The 15666-nt window shown below is 40.3% G+C and overlaps 1 protein-coding gene across 4 annotated transcripts in view; it reads right to left on the bottom strand.

Annotated features, from left to right (window-relative positions):
- Nucleotides 1–15666, bottom strand: part of pou2f1a (POU class 2 homeobox 1a) — a 106103-nt gene that overhangs the window by 69878 nt on the left and 20559 nt on the right. For all 4 annotated transcript variants that reach the window (XM_078409037.1, XM_078409038.1, XM_078409040.1 and 1 more), the window contains exon 2: nucleotides 11323–11389. In XM_078409037.1, coding sequence (XP_078265163.1) covers nucleotides 11323–11389 — 67 coding nt within the window. The remainder of the gene's footprint in view (nucleotides 1–11322; nucleotides 11390–15666) is intronic.

The following is a 15666-nucleotide window of genomic DNA, read 5'->3' as shown; positions in this document are numbered from 1 at the left end:
CAAAGCTCGTTAAAAATCCGTCCCTTTGACCAAGCTCTGAGAGGTTGCATGGTCTTGTGCGATTTGGCACCAACGAAGCCCAGTGAGATGATTCAATGCAATATAAATGTTTGAAGCAGAGGCTTTCAATGGTTAATGCATGACGCCTCCTTGGGGAAATTAGATATTGCAGGGAAATTCTTGGCCCAGAAAAAAAAGAGAATAAAATTTCAACCCAAGTTCATAAGACATAGGAGCAGAATTAGACGAATTCTGCCCATCAAGTCTGCTCCACCGTTCAATCATGGCTGATCTATCTTTCCCCCCTCAACCCCATTCTCCTGCTTTCTCCCCATAACCTTGTTGGGCTTGCTTTGTGCCCTTTGTCTATTCTGATCAAAATTCAGTTTGATTAATTACTGTTTAATTTAGATGCTCTAAATTGTGTAATTGACAGCTAAGAGCAGTTTTTTTTCAATCTCAAGGTTGAGCAACTGGAAGATTATGCCATTTGATGCACAAGATCCCAAAGATGATGAGATCTTATCAGAACTCTGCAGCAACTCGTTGGGCAGCAAGGTGGCGCAGGGGTAGAGTTGCTGCCTTACAGCGCTGGAAACCAGGGTTCGATCCCGACTATGGGTGCCATCTGTACGCAGTTTGTACGTTCTCCCCGTGACCACGTGGGTTTTCACCGAGATCTTCCGTTTCTTCCCACACTCCAAAGATGTACAAAAAGCTGGAGTAACTCAGCGGGTCAGGCAGCATCTCTGGAGAGAAGGAATGGGTGACATTTCAGGTCGAGACCCTTCTTCAGACTGATATCAGGGGATGGGGCGGGACAAAGATAGGATGTAGTAGGAGACAGGATGACTGGTGGGAGAACTGGGAAGGGGAGGGGATAGAGAGGAAAAGCAGGGACTATCTGAAGTTAGAGAAGTCAATGTTGATACCACTGGGATGTAATCCTACCCAAACGAAATATGAGGTGCTGTTCCTCCACTTTGCACTGGGCCTTACTCTGGACCCAATGGGCTGAAGGGCCTGTTTCAGTGCTGTATCTCTAAACTAAACTCAAGACAGAAAATAGTTATAAAGATATTATTAAACTAGCTTTTACACAAAACTGACTTCAAAAAAATCTCTAAACCCTTTAATATCAATTACATATATTTGAGAAGATGTTGGTATGTGGGTAAAGATAGAGCCTCAAAGAAATTAGCCTTATACTGCATACTGATGCACGAACCACAGACAATTTAATTAAGGAACAAGGAATCCACAGAAAATTTGTTTTAATGGACCAGAATGCTATGGATACATAAAAGAAAACAAGTATATGTGGATGTACGTCATGATGGGCATGAGTCACATACTGGGGAATATGCAGTAAATTTGTGCAAATGTAGAATTTAAAATGTTTTTGATAAAGATAAATGGACATGTTTTAGTCCAAATTCCTGTTTCGAACCTGTGGCATTAAAAACAAAAATACTGTCTTGACACTTGCAAGCAGGTCATTGTGCTATGGTCTCATATATTTCACCCAAAGACAACAGTTCTGCAAAATTTACCGTTGGTAAGAAAGTTAAGTATGCAAAGAAAACATGCAATTAGAAAAGCAAACCCGACAGGTCCCCTCGACCCGAGTCCGCCTTCTGACCCAGCATTGCTGGCCCCTGCAGTGCAAGGTTGGGAAAGAGGGAAAGAACGGGGGAAGAGGAGAAAGAGGTTAGAGGTGACCGCGCTTGACCGCGCCCTCCGACTGATGGAGGACAGCTTTGGAGCGTGCGAGCGTCATGCCCGCCCCGCCTCCCCTCCCCGACAGGGAGGCCAGTCTGCCGACAAAAGTAGGGTAGACAACGCTGATCCATTCAGTGTAGCGCCCCAAACGTATCCAGCTGCCCTTGTTTGCTTCTACTTTTCACCTCTGATTTACCAGATTACACAATATGCAACCCTTTGGTGAGTGTAGACACAAAAAGCTGGAGTAACTCAGCGGGTCAGGCAGCATCTCTGGAGAGAAGGAATGGGTGACATTTCAGGTCGAGACCCTTCTTCAGACTGATGTCAGGGGATGGGGCGGGACAAAGATAGGATGTAGTAGGAGACAGGATGACTGGTGGGAGAACTGGGAAGGGGAGGGGATAGAGAGGAAAAGCAGGGACTATCTGAAGTTAGAGAAGTCAATGTTGATACCACTGGGATGTAAGCTACCCAAACGAAATATGAGGTGCTGTTCCTCCACTTTGCACTGGGCCTTACTCTGGAAATGGAGGAGGCCCAGGACTGACTGGTCAGATTGGGATTGGGAGGGGGAAGTTAAATGCTGAGCCACTGGAAAATCAGGTTGGTTAAGACGGACAGAGCGGAGGTGCTCAGCGAAACGATCGCCGAGCCTGCGCTCAGTCTCGCTGATGTAGAGAAGTTGACCCTGGAACAGCGGATACAGTCGATGAGGTTGGAGGAGGTGCAGGTGAACCTCTGCCTCACCTGGAAAGACTGTTTGGGTCCTTGGATGGGGGAGTAAAGGGACAAGTGTTGCATCTCCTGTGGTTGCAGAGGAAAGTACCTGGGGAGGGGGTGGTTTGGGTGGGAAGAGACGAGTGGGCCAGGGACTTTCAGAGGGAACGATCTCTGCAGAAAGCAGAAAGGGGTGGAGATGGGAAGATGTGGCCAGTAGTGGGATCCCGTTGGAGGTGGTGGAAATGTTGGAGGACAATATGTTGTAGGCGACGGCTGATGGGGTGGAAGACGAGGACAAGGGGGACTCTGTCCTTGTTACAAATAGGGGGAGGGGGAACAAGAGCGGAGCTGCGGGATATTGAGGAGACCCTAGTGAGAGCCTCATCTATAACGGAAGAAGGAAACCCCCATTCCCTAAAAAATGAGGACCTCTGATGCCCTTGTATGGAACACCTCATCCTGGGCGCAGATGCGGCGTAGACGGAGGAATTGGGAGTAGGGGATAGAATTTTTACAGGAAACAGGGTGGGAAGAGGAGTATTCAAGATAGCTATGGGAGTCAGTAGGTTTGTTGTAAATGTCGGTCACAAGTCTGTCTCCTGTGATGGAGATGGTGAGATCCAGAAACGGTAGGAAAATGTCAGAGATGGTCCAAGTAAATTTAAGAGCAGGATGGATATTAGTGGCAAAATTGATGGTCAGTGAGTTCTGCATGGGTGCAGGAGGTAGCACCAGTGCAGTCGTCAATGTAGCAGAGGTAGAGTTCGAGGATAGGGCCAGTGTACGCCAGAAACAGGGATTGTTCGACGTACCCTACAAAGAGGCAGGCATAGCCAGGGCCCATGCGAGGGACCATAGCTATGCTGCCTGAACCGCTGAGTTACTCCAGCTTTGTGTGTACCTTCGACTTAAACCAGCATCTGCAGTTTTCTTTCCTACCCTTTGGTGAGTCTTTGTTCCCTCCCAACCTATGTAGCTATCCCTATCCTTCCCCTCCCCCCTCCCCCCCCCCCCCCCCCCCCCCCCCCCCCCCCCCCCCACCTGATTAAGCTGGAGTAACTCAGCGGGACTCCATAAGAAACAAAATTCGAAAAGTGAAACACTTTGTAGTTATAGCAGAGACTGAGACACTTGAAAGCAGGTTGAAAAAACAACGGCAAGGAAAGCTGTGGGAGCAAGCGCGCATGCGTTCGCGCGTGCACAACTGATCCGGCCCGCATGAAGTCGCATTTTGCCCATTCCGGCCCGTGACCTAAAATGAGTTTGACACCCCTGGTGTAGACTTTAGTAGAATGAAAGGTAATCTCATTGCAAAGTTCTTCAGGGGCTTGGCAGACTAGATTTGGAGTTTATGTTTTCTACTGTTTAGCTATCTCTATCCAAACATCAAAATCTGAAAACAAGGACCATCCATCCATTCAGGAGTCAAGAAGAAATTTCTTCTGACAAAGAGTAATGAATCGTGCTGCCCAAGAGGACAAAGATGTTCACCTGCTAAATATATTCAGGAGATATAATTCCCTTAATATTCAAAATTTGATTAAAAAAAGGACCATGGGTTAGCGTAGGAAAGTGACACTGGGGTTAAAAACAAAAATCAGCGGAGATATTATTGAATAAAGGAGCAGGAATGCAGGAAGGGGAAGGGGAAAGGGAAAGCTACCTACTAACTTCATTTTTTTGCACATTCTTACTTCTCAAGAAATGCCTAGAGTCACACATATCTTTTACAAGTGTTCGGGTCCAAACATTCTGCTGGGCTCGCCCCTACAACCGCTCTGCAATGTGGAGCAACCTGCAAGTAGTGACTCTGTCGCTGCCAATGAGAAGTAAAACTCTGCCCTCTGACCACCCTCATGAACTTCTGAAAGCCTTTCTCACTTGTTCTGAATGATGATCAATACGTTAAAACATAAGTTTTAAAAAAACAAAAAATAAACTGAAAAATCATTCAACTCAAAAATATGAATACTAATTTAAATAAAGCAAAATACAAACCACTTACCTTTTTAGTGAAAATCAGCAGCCCCAATGTTGCCCATTCAAGTGATTGAGGCCAGCCAGCTAGCCACAACAGATTCTAAAACTGAAGAGGCCAAAATCTAGTTTACCCAGCATAATCTAGTAAGTGCCCAGGGATGGGACAGGAAGCATATGCATCGGCAACTGACCTCCATTTCTACACAGCTGCCTCCTACCCATTAACACAATCTGATCCATCGCTATAATCAGGCATGTGAATGAGGTAAAAAAAATGAGGAAAAGAACTGAAGGCGAGGCGTACAACGGGGGTCAAAAAGTTGGAACATTTTTGGAAAATTTACACACAAAATTACCAGTTTCAAGCCTCTTAGTGCATTTCAAAGTAAAAACAGACATTACAAAATAATGTGAATATGTCACTGTATACTAATAACATTTTGAAGTAAATTTGCACATTAATTGATAATCAGCCCAAAAAGGTGATTGTTATTCTTGAAATATTTTAACCCTGTCTTAATTAATTTAGTTATATAATCTTGCACTTAAATTTAATATTTACTCATTACAGTTCCACCACTGATTTTCTGGCACTCTTGGTTCCAGAGCTTTGCTGGTTTATCCAGCTGGCTAAGGATCGGCTATGGGGATAGGTGCTGGCTCCAGCTGGGCTGGAGTTCCAGAGCCCCAGCCGCAGGTTGCAAATTCAACCCACCGATCAGCCATGGAAGTCCCGATGAGGTAGAGATTGGCTGCTTTGCCCAGCCTAGGTGCCACATTTTCGGGTAGACTTCCAGGGTGCCGGGGGGTTTCTCATGGAACCTCTAGCGGCCAAATTGACAAATTAGCCATGGAAGTCCCGATAAGGTAGAGATTGGCTGCCTTGCCCAGCCTAGGTGCCACATTTTCAGGAAGACTTCCAGGGCGCGCGGAGGGGATTTCTCGTGGAACCCCTAGCGACCTCTAGCGGAACCCTAGTGTTCATTACAAGTCTATAAATCTTTTTTTTTTCTTTTTTTTTTCCGATCCAATTTCTCAGTTTATTTGGCAACGTGAAAAAAGCGGGAATCATGCGAAAGGCGCGGAAAATGGATTTTAAAAAGGCGGAAAATTCACATGCCAATATAATGCAAATAGCTTCCACTGACAATGCAAATTTATTACATCTAATGATAATAAATTCACATTGAAGAGGGCAATGAAAACACTTTGGTGTAAATACAGCAAAAGAAGATTTTCTATCAACGTTATGATTAGGGTCTGAACGGGTGTTTTTAAGATTCAGATCATTCAAATCTGCGCTCCAAGCCACCGGTTTTTGCTCATGGGTCAAGCAAAAGATAGATACTCGTTATCTTCAATCTCAGATCAAATATGCAAAATATAATTAAGGAATTAACAAGCACAACAATTGACAAACAATTTCCCAAGAGTAATCATAAGGAATGAAGTAATGAAAAAAAGCCAACGATATATGAATAATTCTTCCAAGTATACACTGAATGAGGTTTTTAAATCACTAGTATGCAAATATCCATGCATTTTCCATATTTTAATACAATACAATAAATTCATCACCTGCAGTTTGCACATTGCAATGGTTAAATGTTAGAAAGAGCAAGGACAGAGAAACAGGTGGAAACAGTACCTTTCTAATCTTTGTCATGACTTCAGTAATGTTGGCAATAAGAAACATTGCACTACAGCACTACAGGACTTGACTGATTTTCAATGTCACAGCAACAGAGCCATTACAATTCGCTAATTTTGTTACTAAATGGAAATAAAGATTGCAGCCACCAATTTCCATAATGAAATTTAATCAGCATACGCTTTGTTAATGTCGTACAAATCTCTGTTCTACTAACAAGCTGGCAACATCTCTAATGGCAGAGCAAAACTAATTTTGCGTACAATTAAGTTTACTGTTCAGTTTGGACATTTTAATGAATATTTATCAGCATATTTGCATATTAATTGCCAAGTCCAAAAACAGTTCTACGTGGCAGTGGAATTCATTTATGTGTGACAAGAGCAACATTGTATTTGATTCCCACCAGCAATTAAAATTCTTTTCTTTTTTTTTTTTAATTGCTTCTAGAAACAGTGTTCTTGCACAGTATTAGGCCAACATCCCCAATGAATAATGAGGAAAACATTGTTAATTCTGCAAATGCATTTTGTAAAAAATATTTCCCAACACCTTGAAAGCTTGCAAGATTCTCACGCTATGAAGCATTTTATAATAAAATAGCCAGATTATGTTCAACAATATACTGAGAAAATGTGTGTGTGGTTTCTCAAACTGGATCTGCAGCTCATTCCCTGATATTATGATATTATTCTCAGGGACCTGAAACACAATATGTTTCATTCATTGAGTGTCGCTGTATGAGATCTGGTGTCAAAGGTCTTTCTCTCTTAAGTCTTGCTCCCTTAAGGCTGTCTTTTTGAGGCGCTGAAAACCGAGACCTCCTCTTTCAAGAATAACAATCATCAGGCTATTGAACACCACAATCACCAACTAAACTCCAAAATTTATCGTTTGCACTAGGGACTTCTGGCTTTTGTTTTGCACTAATATTTTTTGCTCATTTATTGAACTTTTTTAAATCTTTTTGCGTTACCTATGAGTAGTGTGTTTACAGACCTATTATACTACTGCAAGCAAGAATGTTATTGTTCTGTTTTTGGTACATATGACAATTAAACACTCTTGACTCTTGAAATAATAAACCTCGAGTACAAATGACAAAGCTACCAAATGCCAGACTTGGTTAGATCACATTGAGGCCTAGAATCACTGTCTTCAGTAAAAAATATCTCACTACTCCTGCCTGCTGCTCTTCTTAAATTAACTGGATATACTGTTTCATACAGTCAGTCCAAATTCCTCCACAGAGGACTTTGCCCTTCAGACAATCAAAATGTAGTTGCGTCTCAATTATTCAGGGTAACAGAACAGATTTCCTTAACGTGAAAGACAAAAATTACAATCAATGGCAGCAGCCCAGAAACCATGGCAACAGTATTCTTTGCCATGTGTCCAATACCACCGACATTAATATAACAAATCTACTGACCACACATCTGCACAAGCCCAAATATATGCACATCCACCATCTCCACCTTAACCCTTACCATCCCTCTATAACCTCAAAAGATCACATGCTCCAGGCCTATGAGTACCACTGGTGGTGCCTGCCCTCCCCACAGCTTATTTGCAATATAACTTCTCAGAGACACCCAATAATATCAAAGGTCTCAGGAGTACATTCATACCTGCTTATCACACTACTTGTTTGCCACCCTGTACAAAGGGAATTTCCACTGAATTAAATAGAAAGATCAAAAGGTATTGCCTGTGTTCTTTAGACAAACTCTATTCCCCACATTTCCATTCTTTTCTCGGGATGCTGCCCGAGCCCGAGTAATACTGTTTTACAACCAGAGCTTCCAATGCTTTCTCCATTGTCAAGGCTCAACTGAAACATCCACAATGTTGCCAATTCCCTTGTCTCAGCCTATCTGCTGTTGAAGCCTTTACCCACCTTGAATTAACTGCTCCAAAGTTCTAAAATGAAAACTTTTAGAAATATTCTGCAAGTGTGTCTCCATCTGTGGGAGACTGCATTGATACTTCAGATTAGTTACCTTTCATCAGAAATAAGTTAGAGTCAAAGGAGGAATCGAAATCGAGGAGAATAAAATGAAATATTTATTATTGGGTTGGGACTAGGAGAGGTTGAATGACACAAAATGGGTGCGGACCTGATGGAAGAAGATGGCAACAGATGGCGAATAACAAACACAAAGTCTCAATCTAATTGGTTTCCACAACTGAGGGATTACATTGTCAGCACCAAATGCAATATATAAAATTCCAAGTGGAAGTAAATCACAACATCACCTGGAATGTAAATTTGCAGCCTTGAATGATTAAAAGGGAGGAGGTTTAAAGGCAGTGGTTTAATTTCCTGCAGTTGTAAGGGCTGGTGGTAAGAGATGTGGAAATTGATCAAAAGAGACCCAACAAAGCACTTGAGAGGGAAGGGTCCCTTCAGAATGCTGAAGAGTGGGGACAATTTATCTGCTTATGCCATCATATTGGAAATGTTGGAACTGAAGGAAAATGTGGAAATTGGTGTATGGAGGAAACGTACAGGCAACTGCAGGAGATGTAGCCACTGCCTTTAAATCTCCTCCCTTTTAATCATCCAAGGCTGCAAATTTACATTCTAGTGATGCAGTGATTTACTTCCACTTGGAAAAGGTGCAGGGAAAATCCTATTCTTGTTCTGTTGGACAGAGCTGGTGAATAACTGACACTAACAGAGCAGAGAATCTGATCAACTATGTGGAGGGAATACCACAGCTACAGTAGGACATCGGAGAAGCGCTGGTGTGGAAGAACAGATGAGATGAGAGAAAACATTACAGCTTCCACTGGAGGAAGTGAATTACAATAATTCCTCAACTCTTTAACCATTATCTTTGAATTAATTAGTATTTCTGCCATAAGCTTACATACTCAATTTACATTACCAATGGCTGGTATAAGTTTAATGATAATCAGCATTCATGATTGAGAGCTATTTGGATACAAATGTTTGCAATCGTCCCAATATTTTTTTTAATTCTTCCATGATAAAATTACACAATGAGATAGTAATAGAGGAATCCAATTCTCACTTTTGTTATTTTGGCAGTCAATTAAAGTGTCTATTAAATAGTCAATTTGAGATGAATGCAGAAAATATTTTCACAAAAATTTGATCCTTTTATGCTAATAGGATTTAAACCAAAATGTTAGATAAAAAGTGAAAGTAACAATTATTTTATACCTAAATTAATGGACTGCAAACAATTAATGAGATATCTTCAAAAATCAGTGGTTTAGAGTTGTTTCTATACATGTTCAAGGTGTTTCTAAACAGCATGGAAAATAATGGGCATACAGTGCATTCAGAAAGTATACCGACTCCTTCACTTTTTCCACATTTTGTTACATTACAGTCTTATTTTAAAATGGATTAAATTCATTTTTTTATCATCAATCTACACACAATACCCCATAATAAAAAAGCAAGAACAGGTGTTTAGAATTTTTTGCAAAGTAATTAAAAAGAAATAATTGAAATATCACATTTACATAAGTATTCAGACCCTTTGCTATGACACTCAAAATTGAGCTTAGGTTCATCCTGTTTCCATTAATTATCCGTGAGATGTTTCTACAACTTGACTGGAGTCCACCAGTGGTAAATTAAATTGATTGGACATGATTTGGAAAGGCACACACCTGTCTATATAAGGTCCCACAGTTGACAGTGCATGTCAGAGAAAAAAACCAAGCCACCAAGCCCCGTAAACCTCCAAGACAGGATTGTGTCGAGACACAGATCTGGGGAAGGGTATAAAACAATTTCTGCAGCTTTGCAGGTCTCGAATAGCACAGTGGCCTCCGTCATTCTTAAATGGAAGAACTTTGGAACGGCCAGGACTCTTCAAAGAGTTGGCCGCCCGGCCAAACTGAGCAATCGGGGAAGAAGGACCTTGGTCAGGGAGGTGACCAAGAACCCGATGGTCATTCTGACAGAGTTCCAGAGTTCCTCTCCAGAGATGGGAGAAACATCCAAAAGGACAACTATATCTGCAGCACTCCACCAATCAGGCCTTTGTGGTAGAGTGGCCAACGGAAGCTACTCCTCAGTAAAAGGCACATAACAGCCTACTGGGAGTTTGCCCAAAGGCACCAAAAGGACTCTCAGACCATGAGAAACAAGATTCTCTGGTCTGATGAAACCAAGATTGAACTCTTTGGCCTGAATGCCAAACGTCATGTCTGGAGGAAACCTGGCACCATACCTACGGTGAAGCATGGCGGTGGCAGCATCATGCTGTGGCGGTGGCAGCATCATGCTGTGGGGATGTTTTTCAGCGGCAGGAACTGAGAGACTAGTCAGGATAGAGGGAAATATGAACGGAGCAAAGTACAGAGAGATCCTTGATGAAAACCTACTACAGAGTGTTCTGGACCTCAGACTGGGGTGGAGGTTCATCTTCCAACAGGACAATGACCCTAAGCACACAGCCAAGACAACGCAGGAGTGGCTTTGCGACAAGTATGTGAATGTCCTTGAGTGGCCCAGCCAGAGCCAGGACTTGGCTGATTGAATATCTCTGGAGGGACCTGAAAATAGCTGTGCATCGACGCTCCCCATCCAACCTGACAGAGCTTGAGAAGATCTGTAGAGAAGAATGGGAGAAATTATCCAAATACAGGTGTGCCAAGCTTGTAGCGTCATACCCAAGAAGACTTGAGGCTGTAATTGCTGCCAAAGGTGCCTCAACAAATTTCTGAGTAAAGGGTCTGAATACTTATGTAAATGTGATATTTCAATTATTTCTTTTTAATTACTTTGCAAAAATTACTAAACATCTGTTTTCGCTTTTTTATTATGGGGTTTTGTGCATAGATTGATGCTAAAAAAAAGAATTTAATCCATTTTAAAATAAGACTGTAACATAACAAAATGTGGAAAAAGTGAAGGGGTCTGAATACTTTCTGAATGCACTGTATTTTGTACTTCTGACGCCCTAATGGGAGAACACATCCATTGCAGGGGAGCAGCACTAATTTGTACTAATCATATGTACTAAACAATTATGGACATAGCACTTGTTAATAAGTACGTAGCAAGCAAAAAGTGTATTTTTCCTAATCAAAACAGGTGCAGCCCCATTTAACAATCTATACAAAGCCACCATGTTGCCATATTTAAACAGGCAAATGTCTTTGCTAAGGAGCTCAAAGTCACAATAAAATTTGCTAAAGAACATGATCACAAAGCAAGCAACAACAATCGCGGCATCTTATTAACAGTAGAAACTAACCAAAAAATCCCCTTCTGCCCCAACAGACTTTGTGGATATTGTTCATACGGCCCAGTTCTTTAGTTTCCTGTAGCACAAAAAGCAATCAGAAATGATGGCGGGTTAACATTTATCAAGAATAAAAATAACTGTTTTGTCTTAATTATACAATAGCTATGCAATTATTCATTCTGGCAAGTTAAACTTTTACCAGATTGCATAACATCTGTGATTGCTCATTAGTAGTCACAGGTGAAAAGCATTCAGCAGCAAAAACTCAGATTAGACAGTTTAAAAGGCGAGTATAATATTACACTAGAGGATCAGTCAAGTTGGGTCGGAATCACAACTTTAGGTTATTTACATCCCAGGATGAAAATCAAAATGAGCAGATGCAAGTGGCATCATGGCTTTTTAGTACACCCGAAAATTAATTGTAACCACCATAATGCACTGTTCTGAATTATATTTACACATACCGACCGCTCAGAATATACTGCCAGAGATTATTATAAACAGAAACCAAATAGAGGAAGTGAAGATTTACATGATGCACCATTTTATATTGTGCAACCCAGGTGCAGCCATTAATAATAATTTCTGGGGGAAAAATAGTATGTAATGTCCCTCCTTAGCTACTTTCAATCTGAAACCAATTTCTTGCAGCAAACTGCAAATGCACGAGGCATCAGATGCATTGAGAAACTAGATTTAAAAAGGTTTGACTGCTAAGCAATAAAGACTATCTTGTGAAGAATTCATACAAAGTTTACAAATAATATAAGGTAGACACAAAATGCTGGAGTAACTCAGCAGGACAGGCAGCATCTCTGGAGAGAAGGAATGGGTGACGTTTCGAGTCGAGACCCTTCTTCAGACCTTACAAATAATATATATCCCCTTTAAACCCAAAATATATAGACAAAGCAGCCCAGTAGCTATGTCAAACATAGTATTCTATCCAATTAAAAGGTTCTTAAAATCATGAAATCCAAGGGTGAAAATTTTCAACATTCAGAAAATGAAAATCAATGTAATGACAAGTAAAGAAAAAGTAGAATTTGAGAGAGGGCTAGCAAGAAATACAAGTTTCAATAGATATATAAAACAAAGGAAAATATTAGCAAAAGTTAACATGGGTCCCTTACAATCAGAAATAAGAGAAATTACATTGGAGTAAATAGGGAAATTAAACAAACATGTTTCAACTATATTCTCACAACGGCATGGAAAACCTTCTGATAATAGAGAAAAAAGTGAGCACATGTGGTGCAGAAAGGAAACAGCATTAGTGATGAGGAGGGGGGGTAATGGTACTGGAGAAATTGATAGGCCCAAAGACCAATTAATCCCCAAATTTAGAAGTTGGCTTTGAGATTGTGACTGGTTGTCACCTTCACAATTCAAAAACAGCTCCTCACTGGACGTTAACAACTGTAACTAAGCATACAAGGCAGAAATAAAATAGTTGGCCTGGTGCAAGTAACAGGGAGCGTGCTGAAACTCATTACTCAAAGTCATAACATCATCCTTGGAAAATGATAGGCTTGGGCAGAATCAACATGGATTTATAAAGGGAAAATCACATCAGACAAGTCTGTTGGAATTCATAGGCTCTATTTGTCAGGATGAGGGCGCACCAGTCAATGGCGCAGCTGGGCTTTCATGTTGTTACAGTGCCACACAAAAAAATTATTAAAATTACAATGAACAAAATATTAATAGAGGCGGTGGGTAGCCGATTGGCATGGATTGAGGATTGGTTAATGGACAGAAGACAGTGGATTCAGACAGCGCATGCCCAGGTTTAGATGTGATAACCATTGGGATGCCACAGATCTTGGTGCTGGAGTTGCCACTTTTCACAATCTCCACCATGAGTGGCCTGGTGGAATCATGAATAATTGTATCCAAATTAGTCAAATGGTTTTTTTTCTGGATTAGAGGGACTGCAGCGAGCATGATTCTTGATTCTTCGTTGATTGATTCTAGGCATGGCGGACTTGTCATATTTATTACATATCATATGCAGCTAACATTAATATAAATTCATAATCGTGGACAATTTAGTCTATCAAATGCACTCAAACACTGAGAGTGAGCCAACCAATTTTACTTATTCTTGAACACCATTTAATCCCATTATCTACAGCTTCAAAAACAGTTTCTGTGTATTTTCCTCAAAACTAAATAGATCCTAATTGATTAGCCATGTAAAAAGGTTTCAATGGAGTACTGATCTCCAGCTTATAATTCACGTGAAATATTACACAGATACAGTATTACACAGTATACACATAGATATTACACAGTATACGCATAGTAAACGCAACAACAATTCTGAAATGAACAAATAACTCACATTAGACGTTAAGATCAAGAGGAAAACAAAACACAAACTTCATAAAGTTTATTGGTGTGTTAGTGGAAGATAATTGGATGCTACAGTGGACTTTAAAAGTTTTACTTGCAGGAAATAAATAATTTACGCACTCCTATCTCTATTATTTGAAGTACATAGTATAACATTGTACACTGATCAAATACATCTTGCAAAAATAGAGGTGTATTTGAAATACATTTTTATTGAATTACTATTTCTTTCCTATACATTTATTGAATTACAGTGTTTTATATTTCACTGAAAAATTAGTTAACCATTTTGAAAGAAATAAAGTTTGCAAGACTGACAAGATCAGGTTTTGGTTTTTTTTTTTTAAGTACATACAATTTTGCATAGTTACCATTTCCCAGGGCACCTATTGGGACATATAATCAAATAATGAAGATAGGTTCCACTAAATTTAAAACAAAATGCAGCATGTGATCTTGATTGCTTTTCTCCCGTTCTGCTCAAACTGCAGAGAAGCACATTTTTAACATGGGAAACTTTATCAAATCTGCATTCTGAACTGACACCATAGCCTTTTCTGTGGCAGTGAGCCGGCTCTGGTCACCCAATATATCAACTGAGGAAGTTAATACTTGGATTCCCATAGTCTAGTCTATGCAAGACCAATGTCATGATAGTGTGGCAGGTGGGGTGCTGATTTGGAAGTGTTATTGAAGAATTAATTTCACAAACTTTTGCATCTCCAATTCTGCTATTTCAGACCCATCTCAACACTTACTAAAAAAAGGTTTTGAATCAAACAGGATGCTGCTGGAGGCACACAAATGTTAGAGGGTAAGCACCATTTTAACTCAAACCTTTTACACGCATTTAATTGCCAGCATCAGTAACTGACTCCTTCAACATTTTAGTTGATATTTTATTTAATATTAGGCATTAAGTGATAGAGTAGTAAAAAAAAACCTAAAAGCAGAAGCCATGCATTGAGTTCTGCGGAGAATGTACCTTGCTTTATCCTTATTATTATTATATAGAACTTAGAAATCCAGGTGCTTTTATGCTGCCACAATAAAATTGTTTTAAATATTGGAAGATTTCTACTGCTGAACTTTCTACGACACAAAATAGTGGTAAATTGTGTTTCCACTTTAAGAATATTATAAAGTAGGCACTTCACAACAGAAACAAAGGTCACACAATTCCCCTCACTCCACCTCATAAAAAAAAAAAATAGCAGATTAGCTCCTGAAACCATAGAAACTCTTTTCAGCCTTTAGGTACATCTCTCTTAATTGCTGATAAATCCAGTTTAGATGCAGAGGACTGGAGATGTGGATGAGATAATTTTTGGTGCTACTGTGTAACCAAATTTAATTTTTCTCAGTACAAACTACTTAGAAAAATGAATTGTGTGCAACCCAAGGTTCGTTGGTTTATTACGTGATCAATAAAATACAGTGCAAAGATTGCACTTAGTTCAAGTCATTACATCTTAATAAATCCAAGTTTTGACAGAAAATTTATCTGATATGCCAGATCATACATTAAAAAGATTTGATACAGCTTGAAAATGTAAAGGATGATACAGGTTTTACGAGTGTAAGAAAATAACTGCAGATGCTGGTACAAATCGAAGGTATTTATTCACAAAATGCTGGAGTAACTCAGCAGGTCAGGCAGTATCTCAGGAGAGAAGGAATGGGTGACGTTTCGGGTCGAGACCCTTCTTCAAGCAAGGGTAGGGGAAACAAGATCTAGACGGCATAGGTTTAACGTGAGAGGGGAAGTTTAATGGGAACCCGAGGGACAACTTTTTCCACACAGATGTTGGTGGGTATGTGAAATGTGCTGCCAAAGGAAGTGGTAGAGGCAGTAGAATAACACATTTAGAAGTTGTCTAAACAGGTATATGGATAGAAAAGGTTTAGAGGGATATGGATCAAACATAGGCAATGGGACTTGTTTCAATGATCATCATCATAATCAGCATGGACGAGTTTGGCCGAGGGCTT

Source organism: Rhinoraja longicauda, chromosome 12 (genome assembly GCF_053455715.1).
Source record: "Rhinoraja longicauda isolate Sanriku21f chromosome 12, sRhiLon1.1, whole genome shotgun sequence".
In the NCBI taxonomy this organism is placed as follows: Eukaryota; Metazoa; Chordata; class Chondrichthyes; order Rajiformes; family Arhynchobatidae; genus Rhinoraja; species Rhinoraja longicauda.
The sequence above is the reverse complement of the archived record's forward strand: the minus strand, read 5'-3'. Positions and strand labels throughout refer to the sequence as shown.